At 48.1% G+C, this 13,373-nt stretch overlaps 2 protein-coding genes across 3 annotated transcripts; one reads left to right on the plus strand and one right to left on the minus strand.

Moving 5' to 3' along the window:
* Positions 1-25: 25 nt before the first annotated feature.
* Positions 26-8,337, plus strand: LOC128076167 (germ cell nuclear acidic protein-like). 2 transcript variants are annotated; one of them, XM_052673545.1, is made up of 10 exons: positions 26-168; positions 720-844; positions 1,571-1,622; positions 1,986-2,062; positions 2,714-3,154; positions 3,291-3,453; positions 3,688-3,832; positions 5,571-5,709; positions 6,337-6,541; positions 7,229-8,337. In XM_052673545.1, the coding sequence occupies exons 1-10, from the start codon at positions 41-43 to the stop codon at positions 7,473-7,475; spliced, it is 1,722 nt and encodes a 573-aa protein (XP_052529505.1). In that variant the 5' UTR covers positions 26-40; the 3' UTR covers positions 7,476-8,337. The 2 variants fall into 2 exon arrangements, with proteins under 2 accessions (XP_052529505.1, XP_052529506.1); XM_052673546.1 differs by having other exon boundaries at positions 38-168; positions 798-844.
* A 746-nt stretch (positions 8,338-9,083) lies between these two features.
* BRCC3 (BRCA1/BRCA2-containing complex subunit 3) lies at positions 9,084-13,343 on the minus strand. The gene is made up of 8 exons (XM_052673547.1): positions 13,193-13,343; positions 12,938-13,058; positions 12,453-12,539; positions 12,001-12,089; positions 11,596-11,651; positions 10,883-11,014; positions 10,340-10,383; positions 9,084-9,840 (listed from the first exon to the last, which is right to left on the minus strand). The coding sequence occupies exons 1-8, from the start codon at positions 13,295-13,297 to the stop codon at positions 9,689-9,691; spliced, it is 786 nt and encodes a 261-aa protein (XP_052529507.1). The 5' UTR covers positions 13,298-13,343; the 3' UTR covers positions 9,084-9,688.
* Between the last annotated feature and the right edge of the window lie 30 nt (positions 13,344-13,373).

Below are 13,373 nucleotides of genomic sequence, written 5' to 3' on the forward strand. Positions count from 1 at the left end.
CACCGCAGCGCCTCCGGCCTTCCTGAGCGCCGCACTGCGCATGCGCCCCGCCGCGGTGCCCCGGAAGCGGAAGTGGGCATTGGAGGCGCGGGCGCTTCGAAGCGGAATGGCGGCCTTCAGCACCCCGCTGGGACCGGGCCGGCGGGGAGCGGCGGGGAGCAGCGCCAGGTGAGGCGGCTCCTGTCCGTGTGGGGCGGGGTTGGAGCTGCTTAACCGATCGCCTGAATGGTTTCTCTCGGTTATGTTCACGTGCAGTTCTGGCTTAGGCCACCCGTCTTCAGAGCGCTGCTCTGCGCGTTGCGTATTTGTCTTGTAGGTGTGAGTAACCCGTGTAATTAAAAGAAGCCATCTTCACGTTGCTCGGCAACCGCGCAGTGGGTTTTCCGGTTGGATAATTTCTGCTTTTTGTCCGAAAATAGCATAAATCGGCCGGCAAAGCAGTGTTCTGAGAGCCTGGAAGCACAGGTCTACATTAAATCCCCCACGTGAGGCAGGAACCCAGCTCTGTCCCTTCTGATGCCCGTCACCAGCCTGAACTCAGCCCCACACCTCGCAGAGCTGATGCTTCCAAACGCTTCCAGCCCTCAGATACTGGCAGCCTTCAATCACTACACGAGTATTTAAAACGTTGTTGTTACAGACTTTAATATCCAAGTTCAGCTTCTCAGCCTATTTCAGACATCTGGTGTCTTTTCAGCATATCTTTGCTGTGTTTCCAGGATGTGTTTGGGATCTCAGCCCAGCAGAGCTGCAGATCTGTGTGTTCCTGATGTTCCTTTGCTTCTCATGTTTTTCAGCCATGCTCTGCACTTCTCCTCCAGCAGCGATGATGAATTTGAAATGTGTAAGTAACAGCACACATTGATTTGTTCGCTGGGTGGAAAAGGAAGGAAGGACCCAAAGGAACAAAAAGGAAGGACCCATTTCTATCTGGGTGCAACGAAGTAGTATTTTAAGGAGATTTTTCTTCCGAGAGGTCACTGCTTCTTTGCTACAGTGCTGTGCTGTGTCAGTGCACCACAGTGACAGCTTTTGAATCTCCTGTCTCAGTTCTGGATGCTTTTTGCCTTGCGTTGTGTGTGAGGCTCTTTTTGTTCTTCTCAGCTGTTGGCTGTTAACAGCTCCTGGCATGGAGCTTTTTGTTGCCCCTGTTCTGTCTGTCCCCTGCCTCTTTCCCAGTCTGTAGTGCGTAACCATTTTCTCTGAACATTATCTGTTCCGAGCACGTTCCTAAACTGCTCAGGATTCCCTCAAGTCACAGAACTTGTGTGAGTCTTAACCACCCAAAGGGATGTTTTTGGCTAGGGATGTATTTTAACCTATATATGCTGGCTTCCACAATGGTGCCTTCCTAGCTTTATAGCGTGAGAGTGAATAATGAAAGAAATTCTGCCATCATCTTCAAGGGTTTGAGAGGTGGTTGGTTTGGGGTGGGTGTGTTGTTTTGTTTTTTGGGGTTTTTTTTGAGACTACAGGCTGAATTTTTTCCAGCTGTAAGCTTTCCCTTGTAAAAATGCATAGCAGAATTATCACTGGGATGTCGTTCTTCATTAATTGCTTATCGTTTCAGTTTTAGCAAAAATGAAAACTCCCAAATCGGTCTCCAAAAAGGAGGATTCAAGGTGGGTGCTGCAATGAAATGCTTCCCGTTTTCACTCCTTGGTTCTCTCATTATGTCTACTATTCTGAGCATAGAAAATCAATCAAAAGTTTTAGTGATTCGGAGGCTGATAAATCCATGGGAGTGAGAGCAGACAGAGGAACTGGTACCTGTTCCATCTGTGTGTGTTCTGTGAAATGGGATGTTTGGAATTGTCCATGTTCCCCTGTTCCTACTAATGGGATTAGTTGGTGACTCTTGCAAGCAGCTGGTGCTGTTTTGGTGTTAGGTGGCCTTTCTGGTGGCTGCCTTTCTCATAAGGCAAAGTTACTCCCCTATTTTGCTGCTTATGCCTACCATTGTTTTATTATTGCTTGTTTTACAGTTTGAAGGACTTCATCAATGACTCGATGGATGATTTCTTCTCGGACTTTAAAATGAAAAAGAGCACAGCAAAGAAGGGCAAGTAATTGTGCAACAGCAATACAGAGTAGGACTTCTCCTGGGTCAAAAGGTAGCATTCATTGCTGAGGTCATGACTTCTGCAGGCTGTGAGAAGCAACGGAATGATTTCTGAAGGAACAGCCAGGGCAAGGGAGAATGGGGAGGAAACAAAATGGCCTGGAATCATAAATAGTCATCTGTGTTAGAGCTGATCTGAGCTATTGCTCTTGATTAGTCAAAGCTGAGTGCCAGAAGCCTCATTGGCAAGCATGTGCTCTATGCTGTAGGCTGTGTTCTGATCAGCTATAAAGGTTGAGCATTTCTTAAATCACTTGAATTACCTGTTTCTTGTTCTTAATTTCGTAAGGCTTTAATATTCAAGATCCAGCTATATTCTTACATGCATTTTATCACCAGGAATAAGGATGATGCTAAGGCTCGCTATTTGCATCTGGCAGGATTGCCAGGCCTGATGGCAGATGTATTGGAAAAATAGAAAGTCACAGTTCAGTTTCCATGAATTTACATCTTTCAGTGATGTGCAGCATGTAATAAAGGCACTGCAGACTCCGTCCTCTGTTTTCCTATCTTTCAAGAATTCTTTTAGTGCTAAGGCAGAGTCAGATACCTGACGTGCCGAAACCTTGAGCAGTTTCTTTTGAATTACAGCACCAAAAGATCTTCGGACCCCAAAGAAGCTGACGACTTCAGAGAAGGAAAATGCTTGCTGCAAAGAGCTGCAGTATCCAGAGGTTCTGAGCGACACTGACGATTCTGTGTTTGTGGACAGCCCCTGGCAGGAACACAGACATGGAGGAGTGAAGGACCTGAAAGAGAGTTGGAAGTGCCTCAAAGTGCCACCTCCACAAAGTGGGGAGGAATCGGCAGCCAGAGGGAGTGTGGGCTTCCTTGCTGGGGGGGCAGAAAGAAGCTGTGAGGGGAGTAAAGGAAATAAAACATCAGCCACGCCACCCCGACAGAGTGCAGAGTTACAATCAGATAGCTCAGATGGTGAGTTTGAATCATTAATAGAAAGGATAAGGAAACGGAATACGCCCCGGAAACCCATCTTAAGCACAAGTAAAGCTGTCTACCAGCCGAGCACAAGAGGTAAGAAATGGTTCCTGGCTGACTTGCAAGCTGTCTCTTTGAAGCAATGATTTCTTTCATCAGTGTTTGTCACTTGATGGCTGCGCTCCTGACTCTGTGGCCATGAGAAATGTTGTGACTTTTCCCTCTGAACTAGAGAACATCAAGGCGCTCTGTGAAGGTGCCCAGTCCTTGGATGGAAAGGGAGTCAAGATACCAACATCAAAATCTGTTTCACTTCAAGAAACGCCTTCCAAGATAACGGCTTCTGTGAGAATTCCTAGGAGCGAATCTGTCGGTCGCTCACAGTCAGAGAGAAAGTAAGTAGTTCTCCCTCTTTCCTATGATCTAGGACCATTGTAGATGGATGACAAGGTGCTGAGTGCTTTGCTTAGAGTGGCATTCGGGTTTTTCTAGTAATTACAAACTTCTGCTACCTGATCAACATTTGTTAATTGGTAATTAAGTGGAAGGCAAGGCCATTAGCCTCAGGTATGACCAGGAATAATGAGGTATCTCTGACCTTCAGTGAACGACGGCATCTTTTCTTGTAGGCTTAACGTGTGCTCAGTGCCTGGCTGCTTCTTACAAGATCTCTCAAGTCCAGATTCCCAGTATGTGAAGTATTTCAAGAAGAGTAAAGAGGAGCTGACGCAGAAGCTTTACCGTCTCTACAACAGCACCATCTTTGAGCAGAAGGTTGGCTTTAAAATCAAACAAAAAGAAACACAAAGCAACTTACATTTTTATAGCTATGAAACCTAGTCAGTGTTGCTCCTCACTTTTTGATGCGATTGCTCTGTGCCTTCTTCAGTTAATAGAAGTTCTGTGTTACAGTAATGGCTTCTGATCCTGTTAGTTCAAGCAATTTCTTTTGAAAGGGATTTTTCAGCACTGTGATGCAGCAGTTTTCAGCTTGGCTCGCTTTCCCAGCTGTAACAGTGCCCCATCCTTAAGTGAGCAGATTGGGTGGTGTCCAGCAGGATCCTTCCTTGATGAGACAAACTGCAACATGCGGCTGCCTTGGATGAGTTTCATCTTTGAAGAGGTGACTGATGTTTGCGTATTTTGTAGCACCTGCATGGTCATGATCTCCACCTGCCAGGAACAGGCAGCTGTGTCCTTATGCTGCTGAAAGAAGCTCAGAGCCACCTCCCATCGTTGCTCAGTCAGCCCGTGGTGAAAGAGCACGTGCTGGCAGACTGCAGCATTGCCACATGCTAATAGCTAGTGGTAGCACAAGCAGGTCTGCTAGCTGTCATCTCTCTTGCTGTTACATTCCCAGCTTCCCACCATGTACTTGCATGGTGCTCAGCTGAGCTGCTTCAATCTGCTCAAAAAAGTAGAGTGTGAGCTGGAGCTGGGAGACGAGTCTGCAGCAGGCAGCACTTCGTGTGGCTCGAGCTGCTTCAGAGCTGCTGCTGCCTCTTAGCTTTCCCTAACATGGCTGTAACAGTTCCCAGCCACAAAAGGAAGAAATGCTGTTCCTTGCTTGCAGCTGACCATGGGCACGTGCTGGGGAGCAGCCACCAGAGAGCTGAAGGATAGAAGCACTTCCCTTTGGTGTCAGGGGCTGTTGCCTTGTGGTTGGTCATGCTGCATGCATTTCTATGGCACGTTCCTGTCTGCTGTCCCAGAACAGACTGAAAAGCTGCTTATCAGTTCACATAAAGCTGAGCTGAGCGGGCTCACCGTTGCTGAAAGACTTCCAGTGCTTCAGCCCTGTCCCTGTGCTGACAGGGACCACTTAAACTCACTTAACTAATTCAGATGTGAGAAAACTGTCAGCAGAAGAAAAAGGTAACCAAGATAGTTATGATGAAGGCTTCTAAAACCAGGAGCAGCACAGAGGATAAGCAGAAGGTGATTATTCATCCTGCAGTGTGAAGGTACACCAAGCAAAAATAGCACCTTGCAAGTTCAGAACAATCAAAGGCAGATGGTACTTGACATGTAAATTGAGCTCCAGAACTTCTGATCACACTATCATGGATGCTACAAATTCATATATATTGAAAAAAGGCAATGCACAAGAAAAATCTGGGAGGCTGTTTAATGCAAAAGAGCCACCTCAGGATCAGCGAGGCACTGCATTGCAAGGGGCAGCAGCTGGGCAGAGGCTGGGAGGGGAAGGCCTGAGGTGTTCCTCACCTGTCCCTGCGTTCCCTTTAAGCAGCATGTTGGCCACACTTAGAGGCTGAAAGGGGGACCCAAGGGACTCTTGTCTCATCCCACATTGCGAAAGTCCCCTGCTGGTTGTAGACATGCAGATGAGAGAGGAAGAAAGCCATGGAGAGTGGATGTCAGCTATGGCATTGTGAAAGGCAGGAATAGAGACGTACTGTGCTGACCACGTAGTGAGGGGAAGCCGGAAGGCCTGAGAAGGATAAAAGAGGTAGGAGAGGGTGAATTATACACGTGTTGTTTTGTCTTTCAGTTACCAGAGAAAATGGTAATAAACTGGAACAAAAAAATGAGAAAAACAGCAGGATACTGTGTGACTGGGCAGACGAAGGGCCCTGAAGCACAGCGTTACGCTCGGATCGAGCTGTCAGAGAAAGTCTGCGATTCTGCAGGTAGGTAAAAGAAAACCTGTGCTGATTCATCTTTAGGAAAGCATGCTGCAGAGATTAAAATGTGAATTGGAGGAGACTGAGCCCTGCTGTGAAATGCATTGCCTTAAACATCTCCACTAATGGTATTGCTTGTCCTCATGGCCCTTCTAAAAGCCTGGGCCGATTTCAGAAATGTGAGAGCAGGGATCTGTTTGTGCCAACCTCAGTGGTTTGTTTATCTTATTGACTTAAAGGCATCCAGTAGATGTTGTGTAATGTCACTCTAAGAAACTGATGTCACCCATCAATGCTAGGCACCTCTCCTGTGCTGTCATCTAAGACTGAGCTTTGCTAGCTGCGTTTCAGCTCAACGCATTTTACCTGTTATTTTTAGAGAAGGCTCTGTTGTGGGTTTATGCTCATTCTGGCAGTTGCCAAATAACATCTGTCAGCAAACAGACCATGGAAAGCTGCAGTTTGGGGCTCTATGCCTGTAGTTCCGTACTGAATCTGCTTCTTTTCCTTCACCTCTGAAGGGAGAGGCCCTGCATAAGAGAGGCAGTGTCAGAAGCGTGAAGCAGCGAGGTGGGGATGGAGGTTCAAGATTCCCCCTTCCTGGCTGACATCCGTGTCTTTTCTTCATCCCAGATCGCCTTCGAGACACGCTGATTCATGAGATCTGCCATGCAGCCACCTGGCTGATCAACGGCGTCCGCGATGGGCACGGCCGCTTCTGGAGGTTCTACGCCAATAAATCAGCTGTGGTTCACCCAGAACTGCCTGTGGTAACACGATGTCACAGTTATGAGATCAAGTACAAGTTCACGTATGCATGCGTTGTGTGCAAAGCCACGTGAGTAACGTTTTGATCTTGCATGTGACTGTGCATTAACTTCTACCTCTAATTTGTTTTCTGGACCTACAAGTTGGTTCCGTTGACATTGGGTAACCTTGTGAATTTATTTGACCACTTGTCCCTGATGATCAGCACCGATTCTGTTACAGGCTTTTTGTTAGAGGATGCTATCTCCAACTCTGGGCATGTACTGAGACAGGAATAATAACACTTGTGGGCCTGCACTGCCTGCGTGTGGCTCATTCCTGTGGAATGCATGTCACCAAACCCTATGTTGCTGCAGCAATAGGTAGAAATAAGGCATTCCATTTTTCACTTACAGGGTGGTGAGGCACTGGAACAGGTTGCCCAAGGAGGCTGTGGATGCCCCATCCCTGCAGGCATTCAAGGCCAGGCTGGATGTGGCTCTGGGCAGCCTGGGCTGCTGGTTGGTGACCTGCACACAGCAGGGGTTGGAGCTGGAGGAGCATCGTGCTCCTTTGCAACCCAGGCCATGCTGTGATTCCAAGCTCTTCTGAAATCAAACCACTCTCAGTGTTTAATTAAGTCTGATTCTATGAAAACACAGAGACCAACCTCCTGGTGTCAGACTCTAGGAAACTGCCTGTAGCTTTTATAGCACTGCCTGTAGCTTTCATAGTGCTTCCTGCACGTGAAATCCAAGCACTTCTTCCTCCGTTTCAGGATTGGCCGCCACTCCAAGTCCTTGGACACGGAGCGCTTCGTGTGCGCGTTCTGCGGGGGGCGGCTGGTGCTGAGCCAGCCCAAGGATGGCACCCCTGCCAGGACCAACCTCACACCCTTTGCAAAGTATGTCAAAGAAAACTACGGTCTGACTAAAAGAGAGCAGCAGGGTTTGAGCCACGCCGAAGTGATGAGGAAACTCAGTGCTGATTTTGCCTTGAAAACGAGGCTGGATGATTCCTTGTAATGGTGTGCTACGTTTGCTGCTTTGATGCCACTCGGTTTTTCCATGTGGCAGGAAATAGATGAGCCTGTAAATAGAGGAGCCTATTGTGGAACCTGTGAGTGTGTGTTGTAGAGGCTTCCAGACCACTTGTATACTTTGGATTTCAAAACCTCCACTAAAGACCCCGAGGCCTTTTCTGAACTGGGCAAAAGTGAGTAAAGAGTAACGATGATGATGATGGCAAGTCCGTGGCAACGATGCACAGATCAGTCAGGCTCCCCCTCTTAGAAGGTGGACCCTTCCTTGGACACAGCTGTTAATGTTTGTGGTTTTCTGATCAGTATTTATGCTCAGTGCTTCACAGCACGTCTTCCTTGTGAGCCATGAGTTTATTTTTTCACCTACTCAGTGGTACAGATGCTGTACAACCTTGTGTGTGCTGGCCTGCCTGGGTCTGCCAGAAGAAAACCCAGGTACCTGAGCAGCCATCTGATTCTGTCTGGGTGACTTCTGGGCAGGGTAAGAGGCAGACCTGAAGAAAACTTCAACAGGAGTTCAGTTGTCCTCCCAAGGAGAGTTCATCTGAGCGACCCTTGGCTGTTCTTGTTAAAAGCAATAGCTAAGCAGTGCCTTGACTCCAGTAGCAGGAGGTTTTGCAAAGTTGTCTGGTTCCTACCAAGATCAAAATCCTCTGATTAAATTTAGACTTCAGTTTTGTCTCTGTCCCTATTGTATTTTATTTTTACCATAGAATGTGAAGATCCAGTCTGATGATGTAACTTTTCATGCAGAGCATGATTAAATTAGTCATGGTGTTTGTGTGTGCTGTGAACAAATCCCTCAGGTGTTACTTTGGAATAATCAATAAATGGCTTTTCATAACGACGTGTCAAAGTGAAGCAGGCTCTTCTGTTGCAGTTTAACCCAGGCTGTGTAGCTTTGCTATGTGAGGTTTTTTTCTAGGTCACCCTGCTAGCTGAGCTGGGCTCTGAGTGCCTCATGTGCTGTGAACACCCTCATCTTGTGTGCCTGGAGGGCTGCAGGAGGACAGAAAGCAACTTCATTCATGCTTGTTTCTAGCAGTGCCTCACCTTTACTGTGTGTGTATGGGATGCAGGGCCTGAAATGCATCTGCCAGGTTGCACTTCCTTCCTTGGAGGCCAGGACAGTCCTTCCCAAGAGCCCTGAATACACCTGAGCCGTTGCCCTGTGCCATGCAGCAGTGGTGCTTAGGGCTGTGGCTGGAAGGGGGCAGCCACGCAATGGGACACATGCTCTCACCCAGAACTCTAAGCTATTTTGGGCAGAAATTTTGCATTGAAACAGAAACGTGATGTACAAGTTGGGGGGTGCTCTGAACTCTAGCACCAAGGACACTTAAAAAACAACAGCGTGTGACAGCCTTGTACATCTAGCAGTTATCTTCCCAGCACCTTCATCACCTTCTCTCTTGGAAAGAACCACAATCTGTGCCCCTGAGCCAGCAAAAAGAATCCATTTTGTAAGAAGGTTCTGTGCTGAGTGTGCAACAGCACTACATGAAATAGAAGAAAACAGATAATGGCCAAGAAGGGCAGCTACTGGCACTGAATTTGGCGTAGCAGCCATTTCATTTCTACTCCAAACAGCTTTTGCTTTGGAATTTTTTATTTGGGTTGAGGTACACTGAGCATAGACCCCATGTCAAAGCTCTTCCAGGTCTGTTCCCAGGCTTCCCTGTTACCTAACCAGTAATCCAGAGCCATTACTAGCTGTACAATCGTGGTCAACTGAAGCTACTAAAAGAGGGCATAAGTTGGCAGCATCAGATACAACAGCAGGGACATGAAGTCCTTCCCCCCTCTGTTCCTCCTGTGCTAGGCTTCTGGAATACAGATAAAGCAGAAAGACTTCTGTCAAATTATAGGAGAGGGAAACAACACGTTCCCTATGTCTGTGCCCTCCAGAACTGAAGTCTTCTCTACCAAGAGATGCTGCCTAACCCGAGCGCAGAGCGAGACTTGTGCTGCACGATGCAGCACCCAGAGAGGTATTGCTGCTCTCCAACAAGCTGGAGTAACACAGAACCTTTATCCCACAGAAGTGCTCTTTGCTGCAGGGGGCAAAACAAGAGGTACAGCCTCGTATCTTCATTGAAAGGCAACGTGAGGCCACCCTGCAGCCACAGGTAGGTCCAGTGGAGTTGATTATTCGTGTCTTTTTTTTTTTCCCCTGAAGGATCTGTATTTCCTCCTTCAGTCCAAAGCGGCCAGTTCCTCCAGGAGCTGCTCCTTCTCCTGCTGCAGCTCCTGCACCCGCTGCTTGTTCTGCTCCAGCCTGTCCTCCAGCCACTGAAGGAGGGGCCCACTGATGGCAGACATCTGGCTGCAGAGGTTCTTCGTGAACACTGGAAAGAGCGAGAGCACACCATGCCAGTGCGAGCACAAGGTCCATGCTACGACTGCCCCAAAGCCAAGGGAGCTACAGAGAGCCAACAGAGCTTCCCAGCATCCTGGCTAAGGCAACCACTGATCCCCACAGGAGAGGGTCAGAGCCAGCAGCTTCTGACTGGGTTATTTTACAGCCTTTTACATCTTCCTTTAAAATATCGCATTATTTTTTTTCGACCTGACTTTATGCAACAGAGAATCCATCTGGTTACACAGAGTGTGTGACTGAAAACGAACTGCATGGCAAAGAAGGAGAGAGAAGTTTGTGCTCTTCTATTTTTTGTTTTGTTTTTCTACAACTGCTCTTAATGCCAAAGGGAGCACTGGAGCTCACAAGGACTGTTATACAGCTGTGCTCTATTCTCCCCTGAAAGCAATGCCAGAACAGCCGCTCCAGGCTCTGCTGTTCAGCTCACAGAGCAGCATCCTGCACTCACACGAAGGAGGAATCCTTACCTGAGCCGTTGTGAATCTTGGTTACAGAGTCTAGATGGGTGAGGCTAAGAGAAGAAAAACGTGAGTTAATGACAACAGCAGTGAACGGCACATCAGGCAGTGCAGAACCAGCCTCCTCCAAGCTGCTGACACTGCAGGTGCTTTTAATCTCTTTACTTGTAAAGAGCCCCTGCACGTTCATCATGATAGCAGACTTTGCTCCAGGTAAGAGTAGAGGTAGAGCATCAAAAACCCCAATGCTGGTACTTTTCCTCATTTTTCAGACTTCTCAGCACTGGTGCCCTACTTGAACACGGACACAGCTGCACGCGTCACCATCAGCTCACACACACTTCAGAGGAGCAGATGATTGGGCACACAGAAAAATACGAGGTCAAGAGCACCTGCAATCCATCACGTGAAAGTAATCAATCCATTTTTTTTTTACAGATTACAGATGAGATGCTTCTCATTTTCTCTATCTCTGCCAAGGCTGTGCTCTTGAGGCAGAACACAGCAGCAAAGACAGGGAGGCCTCAGGGAGGCCTGCAGCCCCAGCGTTACCTGTGAATCCTCCTGTAGGCATCTTGTTCTTCTTGGCACAGGATCTTGGGCAGCTCTACAGCTGATTCCAGACACACTTTCCCAATAGTTTCATGGGGGACAACGTGAATAGGAATTTCAATCCTTTCGTATCTAAAAAGGTATCAGATACAGTTAACTGCAAAGCAGCAGAGGAAAAAAAAGGAAAGAAAGCCTTTACCAACCTACAAGAGTCAGTTAAACTCATGGGATCAAACAGGTTTACTTTTGAGAGCGTGTGCTACAACTGCCAGGCAATGGGAATCCTTTTATAACCACGCTCTTCTCCCAAATGCCAATGATAGAAATGCTCAAGTAACGAAAGCACCATAAAGCACCAGCACTGACAGCACAACACACAGCACGTGCAAAGCTGGTGCAGACTGAATGCCATGCAAGCTCAGAGCTTTGAGTTCTAGAGTTGAAAGCAGAAGGGTGAGCCCTTGCACAACAGATTACAGCACAAGTTCATCTGCAATCTGTAGTGCTCCACATCAGATTTTAAGCTGTTAATAACTTCTAGATAAAGTCAGTCAACCTTCTTCAAGCAGCCTGCATTAACAGAGAACCAGAGCAGGCATCTCTGTACAACATCTGCTGCTCTTGATGAACCCACAAACCACTTATTTGAGACAAATAAGAAAGAAGGGATTTAGATGAAACAGAAGAACATAAAATTCTTTCTTTGTACTCACTCTGAGCTCTTCTGGGCCTGAATGGACTGGAAACAGGTGTAGAGAATCCTACCTGTCTAAGAGAGACAGCACAAAGTCAGATTTCAAGTACCAAAAACCATCTGGAACTCCAAACCCCTTCAGGAAGAAGAATGTGCTTTCAAAGAGCACTCGAGCACTTTGCAAAGATGTACACTTTGGTGCAAACTCTGACTGGTATGCAAGAACTGTTTTCAAGCTCCAACAGATCTATTAACTATGAATAAAAAAATCCCAGACCAGAGCTGCTTGGGAAATCTGGACAAGACACCACTATCAGCTCATCCCACCCTGTAACAACTTCATGAGGCGGCAAAAATGAGCTGGGCAGAACAGCTGAAGGGCATCTGAACTTTGCAATGCAGGCACGTCTCTTAAGTTACCTACCTTTGTGTTTTTGTCCTCAATGAAACAGGAGAAGATAAGCCCTACAAAACCCTGGTCCATCATCTGATACATAGCTTGCGTGCGGACATCTGTGGACAAAGAAACAAGATAGTGAGAATTGCACAGGTCACCTGAAGGTCTGCAAAGAGATTTTCCATCTTTTGGAGGCTGATACTGGAATTTGTAACAGTCACAAGCTTGATCTTAAAGAACACACTGCAGGACACTAAGTAAAAATCTTGCTCCTATTTAAAATATAATTAAAGAGCGTGTCTTAAATGTACAAGATGAGTTAACAAAACATCAGCACATCCAGATAGTCCTCTCCTACCAGGGGGAATTTGGGAAACCAAACTTTGATAGCTGTGATCTGCAGCTCTTAAGAGTGCAGTAAATCAAGTCATTTCTTTGCAGAGCTGCAGGCTTTTGTACAGAACCAAGACTGCTCTTACCCACATGCGATGGCCAGACGGTGATGTGAGGGTGAGAATGGTACCAGCCCACAACTCTCATCGGACGTCCTGTCATCTCAGCCAACCTGTGTGTGAGTCAAGGTGCTTCCAAAACCAAAGGAGCAAATGCAAGAAACCCATCATACAAAGGCAACAGCAACCACGGCACAGAGCTTAAAAGTCTCACAGCTCAACAAAACCTCAGATCCCTGCAGAGAGGTGACGGGACACTTGGCAAGAAATGGACAGACACTTGAGGCAGGATACCACAAACTGGATTTTGCAGTTCCACCCCCACCCTGCCCATCAGAAGCACGGTTCTGCCTCACTTGTGACTAAAAAAGAGGAAACGCAAACGCTGTATCACAACTCCGGCACAAATGCAGGGCCGAACAGCAGCTCTGGGGAATGACGAGCGCCAGCTGAGCCCTGCGGCACACAAAGCGCTCCGGGCTGAGGCACCGCAGCGCCGCCGCCAGAGGATATCTCTGCTTCGGTGGACGCGGCCGAGAGCTGCTCGGGAGAGATCTCCACTCGGTCCTTCCTCTTATCCGAGCGGCGCAGGATGATCACGGAGTGGATGTGGACGATTCTGCTGGTGTCGACCTGGTAGAGAGAAAACGGCTGTTCCTCCGCTATAGGAACGGCCGCCTCAGGAGGGGGGCGCTGGGCAGGGCCGTGGCGGGACGCCGCCCGCTGTAGACGGCGCTGAGGGTGACGGCGAGGGCCGAGCGCGGTACCTCTCCGATGCAGAGCCCCATGACCTCCTCCTTCTCGGTACTCAGCGCGTGGTTCAGACACACCAGGAACGCGTCGGCCTCCAGGTGCACGGCCTGCACAGCCATCTTGCAGCCTCTCGTCACCCCCGCCGCCGCCGGAAGTAGGCTGGGCCCACCCCCCCGGAGCGCTGTGCGGACGGAC

Source organism: Tympanuchus pallidicinctus, unplaced genomic scaffold (assembly GCF_026119805.1).
Source record: "Tympanuchus pallidicinctus isolate F22 unplaced genomic scaffold, pur_lepc_1.0 scaffold13, whole genome shotgun sequence".
NCBI lineage: Eukaryota > Metazoa > Chordata > Aves > Galliformes > Phasianidae > Tympanuchus > Tympanuchus pallidicinctus.

Coding starts and splice junctions, on each gene's coding strand:
- LOC128076167 (XM_052673545.1), top strand. CDS start 41: ATGCGCCCCGCCGCGGTGCCCCGGAAGCGGAAGTGGGCATTGGAGGCG. Junction 3,454..3,687: donor CGCTCACAGTCAGAGAGAAA/GTAAGTAGTTCT, acceptor CTTTTCTTGTAG/GCTTAACGTGTGCTCAGTGC. Junction 5,710..6,336: donor GAAAGTCTGCGATTCTGCAG/GTAGGTAAAAGA, acceptor TCTTCATCCCAG/ATCGCCTTCGAGACACGCTG.
- BRCC3 (XM_052673547.1), bottom strand. CDS start 13,297: ATGGCTGTGCAGGCCGTGCACCTGGAGGCCGACGCGTTCCTGGTGTGT. Junction 11,015..11,595: donor CAGGCCCAGAAGAGCTCAGA/GTGAGTACAAAG, acceptor ATACCTTTTTAG/ATACGAAAGGATTGAAATTC. Junction 9,841..10,339: donor CAAGATTCACAACGGCTCAG/GTAAGGATTCCT, acceptor CGCTCTTTCCAG/TGTTCACGAAGAACCTCTGC.